Source organism: Sparus aurata, chromosome 17 (assembly GCF_900880675.1).
Source record: "Sparus aurata chromosome 17, fSpaAur1.1, whole genome shotgun sequence".
NCBI classification, from domain to species: domain Eukaryota; kingdom Metazoa; phylum Chordata; class Actinopteri; order Spariformes; family Sparidae; genus Sparus; species Sparus aurata.
Window position 1 is genome coordinate 15,124,321 of NC_044203.1, and position 14,104 is coordinate 15,138,424.

The window sequence follows — 14,104 nt, forward strand, 5'->3', positions numbered from 1 at the left end:
TGATACTAAATGCAAAGACAATTGCCCAGGCACGACATACTTGCATTGAGGATAACAAATGCTAAAGACAAAAGATGACTCTGATTGCAGTCCTCATTAGAGAGGGGAGTGGCGAGAGGACAGATCTTCATATCAGGCAAAACAGGTTTAAACATAGCAAACAACAGCAAGCAGATACAACAAAGAATGTGTCTCTGATCATGGAAAACCAAAAGCATTACCATTAGTTGAGTGCCTCTTGTATACTTACGGCAATTTCTGACAACAAAGCAACCTTTAGATTCCCGAGAACTGCCTGCTTCGAAATTTTGCAATTAGTAAGACAGTAGAAAGTAATTTATCTAACATGATTTGAATAATCATTCTTTCATTCTAAGGAAATTTTCAACACTTCTGAAACTAGACGATGAGAGGAGTGGAGGGACTTACCCTACACTGTTAAGGGGACAGGACACTGTTTCTGCCTATATTCAAGTTTTTAAACAGACACTCTGACAGATTTGACATGACAAGGTGACCAATAGTACAATGCCAGATTCCCAAAAAGGTTTAAAAAGATTCCCTAACCCTAACCCATAAAAAACAGAATTCAGTCTTTTGCAAACAAACCAACAACGGTTTTCCTGAGTGTTACCTTTGTAGCCAATGTGGTAAAACCCTTTATACTGTCACCTGTCGGTGGAAACTGGTTAGTTTCTGTTGCTTTCCAGAATTTGAGAGAATCCAGTGATTGTTTCATGAGTGTGCGATCATCAAACATTAAACACAACATCAGTTCTCCAGTGCCATCTAGTGGTCTTGCAGAACCTGACTGCACTGCGGTGTAACACGGTTATCTGCTTGCTATCAGTGTATAGGTCATGCTCCCGTAATTTTCTCTGTAACAAGACCGACTTTCTAGTTATTCTTCAAAGATGGTGAGATGTTATTTTTGCTAATGGAGGCAGGCGTGGATTACTCAATGTGTCTGTGTCATTCATCTTTTTGGACGGTTTCACTTGTTGAAACCAAAAGTCAGAGTCAGACAGGGATTTCTTTGTATGAGTGAATGCTGAATTCAGTGGGTGAAGGAGACAGAAGCATGCCCAGATGCTAAAGCAGATTAACTGTAACAATAGAAGGGTGGGGGTGGTATTGATTTTATTTGAAATTAATAAAACCAATTGATTAAAAAATCAATTTTATTAAAAATAAATAAAATCCATAAAAATACCTTTGCACCATGCAGCTTTCACCGGTCGAGCACAAACCACTCAGAAAGGTGTCAAACAGAAAAACACTATGCATGCACCACCTTCACACTTAACAGCTCTTGCATGAGATTTTGATCACAGGGTTGTGTGTAGAGATTGTACAGATATGTCCTCTGTGGTTTCATGCAAAACATATGCTGCTTCTGCTACCAAGAAAAACAAAAATGGATTTCACACCTTGTAAGAATAGTTCTTCTTTTCCCTTCTTCTCTCTTCTCTTATAGCCACCTGCAGAGACACAGGTACTCTCTGTGTGAGGTAAACTGTCAGATCAAACATTAGTTACAGGTTAAAGTAAAACACAAAACTTTAATTTTGTCAGTATTTGAACAAGACTATAGTTGATCAGTGACTTCCTCTATGATTTTGATCTCAGAGTATGATAACACATCATGAAAGCACGAGAAAGAAGTGGATTAAAGGCACGGGGGAAATTACTCTTCGCAATCAGACAACAGTCAACTAATTCATGCACAACAGCAACATCTGCAGAGGACAGATAAGATCAGCAACACCCCCTCTTTGCTTTTTTTTATGCGTTATCACAGGTACACATCTTCACCATGGTAAACACATCCACTTTACAGTACGCATCCTCTTGTTTTTTCACCTTATCTTGCCTTTCATTTTTTGCAAAAGGTTTTTCCCTCGTTGATCTAAATATCACATGTATCATGCACACTTTTTATGCAAGAGGGTGAGACCAAGTGTGAAGCTGATGTATTGCTTTTCTCACGGATTGCTGTTCGAAATGAAAAACAATGAAGTAGTCAGTTTAGAGTTAGCCTTCATGTCACAGTATGGAATCTGTTTACCATTCCCGTTTTCATTAATTTCTAATAACTGCTGACTTGTTCAGGGTTTTTCCCCTGCCTTCTACTCATGCCAGGAATACGCTATCGTCTCGCCTCCCAGCCCTCAGAGGTTATGCGAAATGATGAATGAATAACCATAGTTTCTAGAATAACTACAGTACATTTTCAGATGTGGGTGTACGTGTGCATCCTGTATTTGCACGCAGAGTGACACCATTTAGTTGTTCCTTGTACGTTTAATGGCAAAATAACAGAGGACAAAATAAAATATTTACAACACTTAGTAACATGTAAACACAATCTTCTGTACAAAGAAATATACATGCAAAAGTAAAAATAAGTCATAAGAAGACATTCAAAATGACATTGCTGCAGTCTTGTTCCATGTGTATTTAAAATATGACAGTTATGAGGTTTACATCCTGGGTGAGGGCAAACTGCCCGACCCTCTCTGTACATCTTTACATCATGTATAGGCTGGGTTCCTCAAAGTCATTTTTCATTTCTTAGATCATATTCTTCACTGAATAGGCTTTGAGAGAATTCAATAAACAGATTAACGGCATGATTTTGGGAAACCCAGAACCACACCAATAAATAAAATGACACAAAATGAGAGACTTACACTGTACAGACCAACAGGAGTCATGAACTCAACATGTCACTGACTTCTTTAACAGATTAACTGACAGTAATAACCTTCAAATAAAATAAAGAAGCAATGCACATTTTTTTCTTTTTCACCCACCTCTCTAGGTCGACTCACTCAACTGGCACTTAAAAAAAACCAACTTCTTTACTGAACACGTTCAAAAGAAAATAACTGTAAGAGATCTCGCTTATGACAGACCTGTTCATGCTGAGTGGTATTTATCAAAGGGATATATTTGAACTGTTGGTATTTTGTCCTAAAATGCACAATGCTTTCTCCAATCTTTTTAAATCCATGTTAAATGGGCCACAGTGAGACATTTTTCCCGACGCATTTCTCATAAAAAAAAATCAACCAATTCTGTCTCATGACGTCAAACTGAGATGCTAAAACAAATCTAGCGACATACACCAGAATCTACCTACAAAAGCCAAACGAACTCACACAGCAAACCACTTTGTGCACAGCTTTAAAAAAAAAAAAAGACAAGTGAAATATTAGTTGTTGTTTTTTTCAGCAATAAACCACCAAACAATTTCTTATTACAATAAGAATAAATAAAGCCAAACTGAACCTTTGTAAACACTCATCCGCCTGGGTTCAGTGTGGTACATTATAACTTAACATGAGAAATCATAAAAACAAAAAGAAAAACAAACACACATTTTAGCAGGAAAAGAAAGCATAGTCAACTTTGGTTTTGTTACAGAAAATAAAAACATAACAATGACAAAATGAAAGCATAAGTGCCTATATTTTATAGATACACATTTTTATACATTATTTCCCAAAACCCTCCTCCTGTCTGGGGGTTCTGCAGATATTAATACTGAACTTAATACATAAGAGTTAACACAATACAGACATCTATCGCAGTACCAGGTACGTACATGCCTTTTTAAGAATACGGCTACAACACAAGTCTTCATAAATAGTTGCATAAATGTTAAAGCTGCAACATTGCACATGGGAATTGATGCAAAATACGAGTGCATTTCTAGTAGCGGTTTGTTCAGAGGTGAGATCCAGCTGCTGAGGGTCCGCAGGGAGCGACTGCACGGACTCACTAATACTCAGCAAATGAAATAGCTTTTGTTTATCCGAGACAAATTCTTCAAAATGAGAATGGAAGGCAGGAATACGTTATTTACAAATAAGGCGGATGCAGGTAGAGATCTGAGAAGCTTTGCCGAATGACTTTAATACTTGTTCAAGTTAATTTAGTTTGTGTCGCAAACTGAAATGATTTCAACTTTCAAACTGAACGGGGGCGTTAAGATAAGCAAACTATTGCACTGAATGTAACTACAATGTGTTTCTGGCAAACGTGGTTTTGGTCTTCATCTTACTCTCGAATAAGTGGACCCTGCTGATGGGTGCCACACGTCTCAGTTCTCTTGTTTTCTTTCTAGTTACTAATTCACCTTTGTTTTCCAAAAGGTATGAATAAAGACAGTTCTCTGTTTCCTCACTGTACATGGTTTCATTTACAAAAAGTAATCTCTCGTTACAAAAAAAAACAACATTGTCTTGTGTTCAACCGAAAGCAGCCTGAATTACTCTTAATATACAGTATTCTATTTTCTCTGTGTAACACTGTCCACAGCACGAGACTCGCTCACGCCGGCTTGTAGAGAAAGCTTGATTTTCTCCCTGCAAGGTCAAGGGTTGGAATCTCAAATGGATTCCAACAGTTCATTTGTTGTGCAGGCATAATGACAATATGCCAAGGTTAAGGGGGAGGTGGGGGAGAGTCAAAGGGTTTATCAGCAGAGGTCAGTCAGTCAGCAGCAGCAGGACATTTGTGGCTTGGTGAGGGAAGAGGGGATCATAGTGGAAATGTTGCTGGTGGTCCTCTCAGTAGGGTTTTAACACAGTTCAACTGAACAAAGTAAACCTTCTGGACAGGAAGGGATTTCTTACAGTACATCCTAGAGATAATGTTGTTGTCATGTCCACCCAGTGACTTGTTAAATGTGGTTGCGCAGGCGGCTTTGAAGGAAGGCCTTAATGGAGCCAATGGGACGAACATCGTTCTGGTGTTTCCGTCTCTCGATGAAGGAAATGAGTCTGGAGGTGTCCAGATGTGAGGTGTGATGGTTTGGAGATGGCTGCGTATGATTTAAGGTGGTGTCTCTGTTGGTCACACCATGAGGCTGCAGCCAGGGTTCCTGCAGGCAGGACGCTGCCGAGAGCCGTCGCTCCGGCTCACCCTGGAGCAGCAGGCAGACAAAGTCCCTGGCAGCTGGACTCACACCCTGGAAGTAGTCCTCTGGGAAGCTGAAGTCCAGACGACAGATGTTCAGACACGTCTCCTCCAAACTCTCATCCAGGAAGGGAGAGGCGCCGCTTAGTATAACATAGGTCACCACCCCTGTAAGCCATTCAGTCAATACACCAGTAAATTAATCAATCAATGGGTAAGTGAGTCAATTAGGTAGCAGTACAGTAATTGATGGGATGTGTGCAACTTTTAAAGAGTACTGAAGTGAGAACTGGAATGTTACTTCAACCTTATTTACAAACTAAAGTTACGTATGGCTGTTAGTTATAAACTACTTGTACTTGGTTACAGACCTAAGCTCCAGAGGTCAGACATCAGTGAGGCAGGCTGACCCAGGACCAGCTCAGGAGCACAAAACTCTGGGCTCCCCACGAGAGGGTGGATGTAGGGCGACGGAGGATTCAGATAAACGGCCTCACCAAAGTCTGTCAGCTTGATCACCGGCTGGGAGGACGCATGTTCCACCACGATGTTCTCAGGCTGCGGGAGCAGGAGCAAGACATTGATGTTTGACACAAAGAAACATCGTTCCCAAGACGGGGATCCAGCTTATAGTATTGTTTACAGTTTATGGCTGACTCTTGTGATACTTATATTGTTTTACTCAACTTAAAATGATGTGAACATTTTCAAAAAGTGATTAAGGAAACTGGAAAATATCCAATTAATTCTCAGTTGATCGTCTAATCTATCATTCTACTTGTCCTTTATTGTTGTTGCTGTTGTATGAATATGTATTTACTTTGAGATCCAGGTGTGCTATCCTCCAGCTGTGCAGGTAGTGGAGAGCTTCCAGAATATCTCTGAGATACAGTGCCACCTTTTCCTCTGTCAGATTGCCCCAGCTCACTATATAGTCCAGGAAACGCCCCTGGTCTGCCCTGAAAACACACACACAGTGCACTTGTTATTAGCCACTTTTCACAGGGATAAAACATGTATTTTTGCATCCAACAACGAAGGGCCTGGAGACATTACTGTACTTACATCTCTAGCACAAGAACATAGCTGTTGGCCGTCTCATATGTGTCCAGCAGCCTGACCAGGTTGGGATGGTCCAGAGTCTGCAGGAGTCTGATCTCCTGCAGCACCTGTTCTCGACGCAGCAGCTTCTTGTTGACGTGTTTCGCCGCAACCGTCCGTTTACTCCCTCTCTGGTCGCAGCGCTTAGTCACTGAGAAACGGCCCCTGGGGAGAAGAGATGATTTAGTACCTATTAAATATTGTGTGACTTCTTTCACTTTACTGTTGTGTATTTCCCTGAACTGGTTGAAACAGGCGTAATCAGTGGGGGTTGATACAGAACAATCTACAACATGTTAATAGAAAGCAGGAATTGTAGTCAGTTAACAAGCAATTTCAATTCCTCTTAAGCCAGTTACCACTCCCACTGTTACTGATACTGGTAGTCATGTCAGTAATACTGATAATTCACTGGCTTTGATGTGGTCAAGAAAACATAACATTACAGTCAAACATTGAGAGTTAAAGTCTAGCAGGTTTTATCGGTACGCTCTCACCTTCCTAGCTCAGTGATCTCTGTGTAGTGGGACTCAAAGCTGCTTTTCCAAAGGACTTCAGTGCCATCATCAGGTGTCCCTGAGAACATACATGGTATGTATGTAGGTAAATGGTAAATTTGCCAGTGAATTTTCCAAGCAAAGACTTTTTTTGTGGCTTTGTTTGTAGAAGGTTGATTAATGGTTACAGTTTTAACAGGTGAAAAAACATAACTTAGCTTCTTTTAGTAACACAATGTACCAAATAATAAAGCTTTAGACTGACAAAACATTCCTCCAGGCGCTACAAAGGACAACACAATAGTTGTTAGTGAATGTGTTCAACTATTAATGCATACACAAGTGAATAGTTAAATGTTTTATACCATGACAGGACTCTCACCTGAGACTCTGATGTTGGCAGAGGAGGTGACAGAGCCTAATACATTTGTGGCGACACAGGTGTACACACCACTGTCCTCTACAGACACGCCCAGGATATGAAGAGTCGCCTCTTCTGTCTCACTGTAACAAGAGAGAAGGATAGAGAGATAAACATTTTCTCCATTTAATGGCAAACATTTAGCAGAATTTTAAATCTCTTAGAATTAAGGCCTCATGATGCACCTCATGTTTCTCATCATGAAGACTTCTTGTATACTATGTCTTAAATTTAAACACCAAGTTAAGCCAAGACACATGCTGTCACCTGTAAGTGATGCTGTAGTGTCTGTTGTTGCTCAGAGTGTTGTTGTCGGGTCCCCGCCAGGTGACTGTGGCCCGGGGCCGACCGCACACTTTACACCTCAGGGTAACACTGTCGCCACTCTCACATGCTACATCGCTGACAGGGATGAGGAACTCTGGGGGAGCTGGGAAGAAAGGAAAAGAGGTCAAAGATGATAAGTGATGCATAGGCATGCATTGTAACCCATCAAAAGTTTTTCTTTACATTTGCTTAATAATTTTCACACACTCTCATCCACTCCCTGGTCAAAATCAAGAATGTGTACATACCATCATGAATGAAATTGGGATTTAGAAGCTGTAATGAAAATGCACAAAGAGACAATTAGATTTGTTGTCTAAATTACAGTGTAAAGTAATGAGAGAGAGCTAAATTAACTTTGAAGTTTGTGTGGTGATCATCACGTTTCCTACCTTGACAGAGACTTTGTTGGCCAGGCCGTCCTGAGACTTGCGGTAGCCGTTCTCCAGCTTCCTGCCCTCCTTGTCTCTTTTTTCAGACTTTCGGCGGATACGGAGCGCTGTGTGCCATGATAGTGATTTTCTAAAGCAAACCAAACCAAAAGGGAGAAATCCTCAGTTTCTATTCCATTGAATGAAGAATTTGGATATTTGCACGTGCCTGTTTATCTCAGGAACAGGAGAGGTGTCTCTTATTCTTACTTGATGGTTCCTTCAGGGAGTTCGGGTGTGATGGAGGATGAGGTGTGTCCCAAAACGTAGCCAGGGATCCAGCCCTCGGCGGCAGGGCAGTGCTCATTGGCTGCCCGGTAGACCAGGAACATGTTTTGCTGGTTGCTGGCTAGCATTTGGACCACCTCACCCTGCACCACACTGATTTCATCCTCCTTCACCGCCACATAGTCCTGGGTCACCAACATGGTGGACACACTGCTGCTGCTACTGCTTTCACTCTGTCAGAGAAGAAGAGGGTAACACTTTAAATTTACATCAGGCCACATCGGCACATAAACCAACACATTCATATATAGACATGCAAACATATTCCTGAAAAGGGTGCTACAGAAGTGTTCAGTAGCAGTAGTTTCACAACAATCAAATGCATGATTTGATTGGCGGTTACAAACACAGGAATAGCCTTGCTAATATGTTTGATGCATGCAGCAAAAGAAGCATTGCATAATGCTTTTTATCTTGCAGTTTCATGGTTAAAGCAATCGTTTATGTCAACAGTGATGAGTGAAGAGTCACTTTATACTGAAAAAGTTAAGTTCTGAGAAGTTGTGAAGCAGAAGTTATGATAATCCAGTCAGAGATGGCCAGATAAGGAACATTTTGTGGTCAAGAAAATAATGAAGCTGACGTAAAGCTAAACCCTAAACCTTTCTGACAAAAAGATACTGATCTGTTTGAAAATGGACAGCAGGTTGAAGCAAATAGCAGCTGGTATTGCGTCATGGCTGACCATTGCAAAGTTCAGACTATACAGTTGACAGGAAAAAGGGTGAAAAATGGTTAAAAAGATGAGAGAAAAACGCTGTTTTTAAAATCATGTGGTAACTATTAGTGTCTAACAGCTGCAGTTGAGAAGCAAACACATACTAAAGCTTAGAGACAGTGTCAAAGAAAGCAGATACAACAGTTGCTCTATAAGTCAGATCCACACTGTTAGTACATTCTGGACGGGTCAGAAGATTCTCTCTCACACACAGTATCGCTGAAGTTAGTGCACTCAGATAGCCGTTAATCTCCAGTGTGGTAGTCGTTGCATGTACAAGCCATTCTCAGAGCCAGCTGCAGGGTGACTGACTGACAGCCAGTCAGTGAGGGCAGGGTTAGTGACTAGTGAGTAGGCCTCACTGAAGCCTGGGCCTCGACTAGGCATCTTACCCCGTTGCTCTGGGTAGAGTGTATGGACTGCTCGCTGGTGGAGGAGCAGGTGCTCATACGATCTATGTCCTTACTGTGGGTGGAGTGGCGGTGATGAGAGGGTGTCCCATGGCTTCCTCTGCCCAAAGAGTCCCCTCCTCCACTACTGTCATTGGGGTAGGAGAAGGAACCAGGCCGGCTGGCGAGAGAGGGAGGTATGGCAGGCACCATGGCCCAGAAAGGGTTGCCTTTATGAGCTGGGCTGGAGGGTACAAATGCTTCCTTTCCTCCTCCTCCTCCAGGGGACTGAGGTGGAATCAGAGGAGAAACTGTCCCGATTCGAGGGCTTTTTATGGGCAAATTCAGAGGTGCCACGGCCATCTGTGGTATACCAGCTGTTTGATGTTTCTGGATTTCTTCAAAGCCCCCCAGAGCGGGTCTGACACTGCCCTCCATGCTGTCTGATGACCTGTTGCTGTTATTACTGTTACTTCCATGAGGACTATCCAGCCTCCTCATCTTAGGGACCTCTGAGGCTAACAGCTCTCCATTTGTGGTGCTGTCTGAATAGGGGTTAGAGGGGAGGGGCTGAGGGTGGCAGGGTGACCACATACCTGCTGATCTGTCGGGCCCCTCGGGGCCCGGGGGATGGTGATGGTGGACGGGCTGGGGGAGGCGTGAGGATGGCTGGGGGATGCGAGAGGGTCGGGAGCGAGGGCCACACAGAGAAGAGGAGCTGCTCCCTGATCCTCCAGAGCCGCCACCGCCACCTCCCCCTCCCATGTTGGAGGTACTGTTAGAGCTGCTGCCTCCTGGCAGGCCACCAGTACTGCTGCTGCTACTGCTGGGTGGACCGCCCGGCCCGCCACCACCAACGTGGTTCCTCTGGTACTCTATGGGGGATGTCAGAGCTGTGGGAGAAGATGAGGGACAAGATTTCACACATTAAACCAGAGATTATTCACCTCATTCATTCATTTTGACCTTTTTGCTTATTCTCTTACCATTGAGGAAATTGCGCTGGTTCTCCAGTATCTGGCTGACCTGGTGGACCCAGACTTGACTGACTCCAGGACTTGTTGAATGGAGGGTATATCTCTCCAGGTTGCCACTTGACGATCTGGATGTGAGTGTGAACTTGCAGGGGTCTTCTGCATTTTCTTCTAAACCCAACCAGCTCACCTGCAGTCATGATACAGAGATGGAGGGAGAGAAAAAAAGGAGGAAGAAAGAGGAAGGGGTCAAGAAAAGGTTAAGACGGTGAAATTTGGCAACCTACAATTCATAAAAACATACAATCCACTGATAGTTCTGCTATTTTATCATTTGTGGGAGGCTTACTATTTGCGCAATAATTTGTAATCTTAATGAGCTGAACTCACCTTAATGCTGTTCTTGAAGAGGTAGCCAGGAGTGGAAAAGCCCTTCTTTTTGTCCAGGGGCTCACTGAAGATGACAATCTGCTCAAACAAGAAGACTCTCCTCTCTTTCATCCTGGACAGAAGTCCTCCATCTTGGTCTGACACCATGAAGGTGTCTTGGAGGAGCAATCTGCCCTGTGCCACAATTTTACCCTGAGGACAGAGCAAAGGTGCAGGGAAAGGAGGACAGAAGAAAGCTTCAGAAGGTTGAGGAAGGCATGCAAAAATGTTTTTCTCCCACCGTTTGTTCTGGGGAAAAAAAAAATTAAATAAAAAGCAACAACTAATACCAGGCAAACTGTCTACAGCGCTTATGCACATCTGCAAAATGAGTACACACTGACACCTAGTGGAAGATGACTAGAACTACACATTGATTTTTGCAGGGAATCGTTTATTCACATTGTCACCTTCTTTCATTTAGTATATTGGTCACACGCAAACATGCAAAAGTGCCTAAGAGGATGAAAAGCAGTCTTACTTCAAAACCTTGAAGGCGCCCAACATTCATCATGTCATTGCAGCGCTTGGGGACCACACACATCACCTCCACAGCTTTCTATAGGCAACATGAGAGTCAAACAAACTTAAAGAGACAAATTGCGTGTCAAGTAGAAAGGAAAAGTGGGTCAGGTAATCACACAGCTGCAAACACAATGGATTGTTGAACACCATCACTTTAAGTAGGTTTGAGCTTAAACCTGGACATCATTTACCTCCAGCTCTGTTATATCCACTCCAGCCTTCTTAGAAATTTTGAAAAGATCCTGCAAAAGAGTTAAAATGTTGATATATATGTATTTTTCCTTAGCCTGAATAAAGCCTACAAGGTCAGAACATTATGGCCAATTTACCTTCAGCAGTAACTGGTACTTCATTATACGTTGGACTGGTTTGATTAGCAGGTCAGTGATCTGCAGTCTGTGACCCAACCGCTGCTTTAAATCCTGATGAAAAATTTAAGAATATTATCATCTCTAGGGAATATGCATCACTTGGACAATACAACATAGCGGATATTCTGTGGGTGTAAAAAGGTTTAAAATCTTACTTCAAAGTAAGTGTCAATGTACTCTGACACAATGTGCTCAGATTTAGGTTTGTTCTGGCAATACACGATGTACATATGTAGCCTTCGCTCCTGCAATGTGAACCAAACCAGAAAGCAAAGTGAACAAATATGACAGCTTAGAAAACATCTTTCCAGTACTCTCTCTTTTAAATTCAATACTTGATATTTGATATTCCGCCCTTTAACAGAATAACACAAATGTTAAGAGGTGTCTCACCTGTTTGACAAATAAAGGAGCAAGCCTTTCAGGATCCTCCAAACACTTCTCAAGCTCTCCCAGGAAAAAACTGCAGACCAGCCAAGAGAGAAATACAAGATTTAACCTGCCTGTCCTCACACTGGGGCAGATAATACAATTTCAATTTGTCGTGGGATTTCAAGTGCATGTTAACTGAAGAAATGCCAGCATACTCTTTGTGCCAGTCGTAGATCTGATGGATGTTTCCAAAGACGATCTTGTCTTTTCCTCTCATGTCATCTGGAACTCCTTCCTCTTTCATCCTGCTCATGTAGCCCTGAGAGGACAAAAGTCAGCTCATTTGTAATATACGTGTGATATACAGCAAACACTGAACAATTACATTAAGATATTTAATTATCTGTTTGTTTCGGTTTTTTTTTACCTCAACCACTGAACCCAGATCTCTGACATAGTCCCTCTCAGTCTCCACCAGCTCCAGAAGCACATAACTGAGAGACACAAAACAGAAATTGTCACCATGTAATACAAACATAATGCACTCAGCATTGGATGATCATCAGAGATGTTCCATATAAGCACATAAATGTAGACAAAGGTGATTAACTGATTCAACTCAAGCCACTTTGTTTATCAGAACACTAACAAGACGTGGGTTTGTAACTCACTGTCTCCTCTTGAAGAAGCCCGACTTGCGTTCATCCAACTCATCGATGGGGGAAGAGGAGGAGAGGAGGGAGTTGTCTGAGGGGTTGAGGGAGGGAGAGCTGCTGTCCCCCTGCTCTACAGACAGAGAGCTGGGACGATCCTCCAGTGACTTAGGAAAAGGGAGGAAAGAAGAATGAAGAGGTAGAAATAAAGAACCCTTATGGAGGCTGAAAGAGCACTTACAGTCTGTGATCTAATCTTTCTGACAGCATGTTTCAGCTACATAAAAGGAATCAAAATAAAGCTGCCGTCCCTATAGGAAACAGTATTATCTTTGCTTTAGTATGCATCTGTACTGTACTGTATGTAGGCCAGTGGGCATGTGTGCGCCGGACATTTTTGTGTCCATTTGTTGGATCAGTCGACAGCTGGCATAGTGAGTCACAGTCCTGACAGATGACTAGTAGGCCATGATGCCATTCTCTGTCAACAACACCAGAAGAAAAAGTGTGTGTGTGTATGTGTGTGTGCTTGTGCATAAATCTATCAGAACTGTTCTGTGCACAAATGTGGCACATTAGCAAGTACTTGTGAGCTTTGTTTATAATTTCTATCTCACCATCTTGCTCTTCACCAGCTCCTCTATGGCACTGACCAGTTCAGCAGCACTGGGTGTCTCTGAACTGTTGGGACGAGCGGACAGACGGGATGCAGACTGAAAAAGAGGGAGAAAATGAAAGACAGAAAGACAGAGAGTCAATGGTTAAGGTGTAAAACATGAAAAATGTAAAACTTGGCAGTGCTGCATGCGTACAGCTGTCATACATTCTCAATGGCTGCTGCTGTGTATGTGATCAGGCTCACCATTGTTGAGTTTGGATTCCGATATTCCACATGTCCAAATATGGACTTGGTGGGTGTGGTCTCCCTAATAAAAGGGTTAATTAAGGACCAAGTTGGAGCCAATAACAGGCTGGTCTCAGGGAAACAGAGGTTATGAGGTGGGTTTAGGTCAAGGGCAAGCTCTGGGATTTGACTGCTCTTCAAGCATGAGCACCACGATTGGTCAAACGACTTATACACAGCAAACAGTGTTGCTTAATACTCCATTGGAGAGAAAGTTTGCCTCTGCAACAGAGCCCATGCTGAGGCATAGTGGCAGGCACAGTTTTAAAAGGGTCCCCTGTTCAAAACCAGACTTAATGGGAATTTCACCATTTAGTCCATCAAACACTGCGCCCCTGCAGCAACACGTGAATGGAGTATTCACTTCAGCAACAGTAGAACAATTACAATCCAAGGGAATGGCATTTAGTTGGTAAAAAAAAGAGAGCGAAAAGGCAAGAAAATGTTTAAAAAGAAGGAACCAAAGTGGAGACAATGAAGTGGTTTTACATGGACAGATAGGGAAACTGGGAGAGAAGAGAAGCAGAACAGAAATCAACATAATGCTGAAGGAAGGAACATGCAACCATCGAGAAAATAAGAGAAAAAAAAGAAAGGTCATTAGTGCCAAAGTAAATGTGTAGCTGTGTTACTTTAAGCTCTGCGTGGATGTAAAGTGATATTTTTACACTTCTATATGGAAGCAAAGACAAAAATCTGCTGCCTAATTCGGGAAATCTTGCTCTTTAATTTCTTTATAAAGAAATCAGCAGTTATTTTCCAAGTTCAAAGTTCGACA

At 42.4% G+C, this 14,104-nt stretch overlaps 1 protein-coding gene across 6 annotated transcripts in view; it reads right to left on the minus strand.

The window, feature by feature from the left end:
• Positions 1–2,284: 2,284 nt before the first annotated feature.
• Positions 2,285–14,104, minus strand: part of triob (trio Rho guanine nucleotide exchange factor b) — a 108,427-nt gene continuing 96,607 nt past the window's right edge. For 5 of the 6 annotated variants that reach the window (XM_030393891.1, XM_030393888.1, XM_030393890.1 and 2 more), the window contains 22 exons: positions 13,040–13,135; positions 12,441–12,589; positions 12,197–12,263; positions 11,985–12,088; positions 11,791–11,860; positions 11,553–11,642; positions 11,356–11,448; positions 11,218–11,268; positions 10,983–11,060; positions 10,463–10,654; positions 10,085–10,262; positions 9,102–9,991; positions 7,914–8,164; positions 7,665–7,794; positions 7,521–7,548; positions 7,213–7,375; positions 6,907–7,028; positions 6,525–6,603; positions 5,992–6,192; positions 5,747–5,885; positions 5,298–5,484; positions 2,285–5,094 (listed from right to left, as the gene is read on the minus strand). In XM_030393891.1, the coding sequence (XP_030249751.1) occupies positions 4,691–5,094; positions 5,298–5,484; positions 5,747–5,885; positions 5,992–6,192; positions 6,525–6,603; positions 6,907–7,028; positions 7,213–7,375; positions 7,521–7,548; positions 7,665–7,794; positions 7,914–8,164; positions 9,102–9,991; positions 10,085–10,262; positions 10,463–10,654; positions 10,983–11,060; positions 11,218–11,268; positions 11,356–11,448; positions 11,553–11,642; positions 11,791–11,860; positions 11,985–12,088; positions 12,197–12,263; positions 12,441–12,589; positions 13,040–13,135 (3,762 nt within the window). In that variant the 3' untranslated portion in view covers positions 2,285–4,690. Of the gene's footprint in view, positions 5,095–5,297; positions 5,485–5,746; positions 5,886–5,991; positions 6,193–6,524; positions 6,604–6,906; positions 7,029–7,212; positions 7,376–7,520; positions 7,549–7,664; positions 7,795–7,913; positions 8,165–9,101; positions 9,992–10,084; positions 10,263–10,462; positions 10,655–10,982; positions 11,061–11,217; positions 11,269–11,355; positions 11,449–11,552; positions 11,643–11,790; positions 11,861–11,984; positions 12,089–12,196; positions 12,264–12,440; positions 12,590–13,039; positions 13,136–14,104 lie in introns of those variants that run through there. The other variant, XM_030393893.1, reaches the window with a different exon arrangement.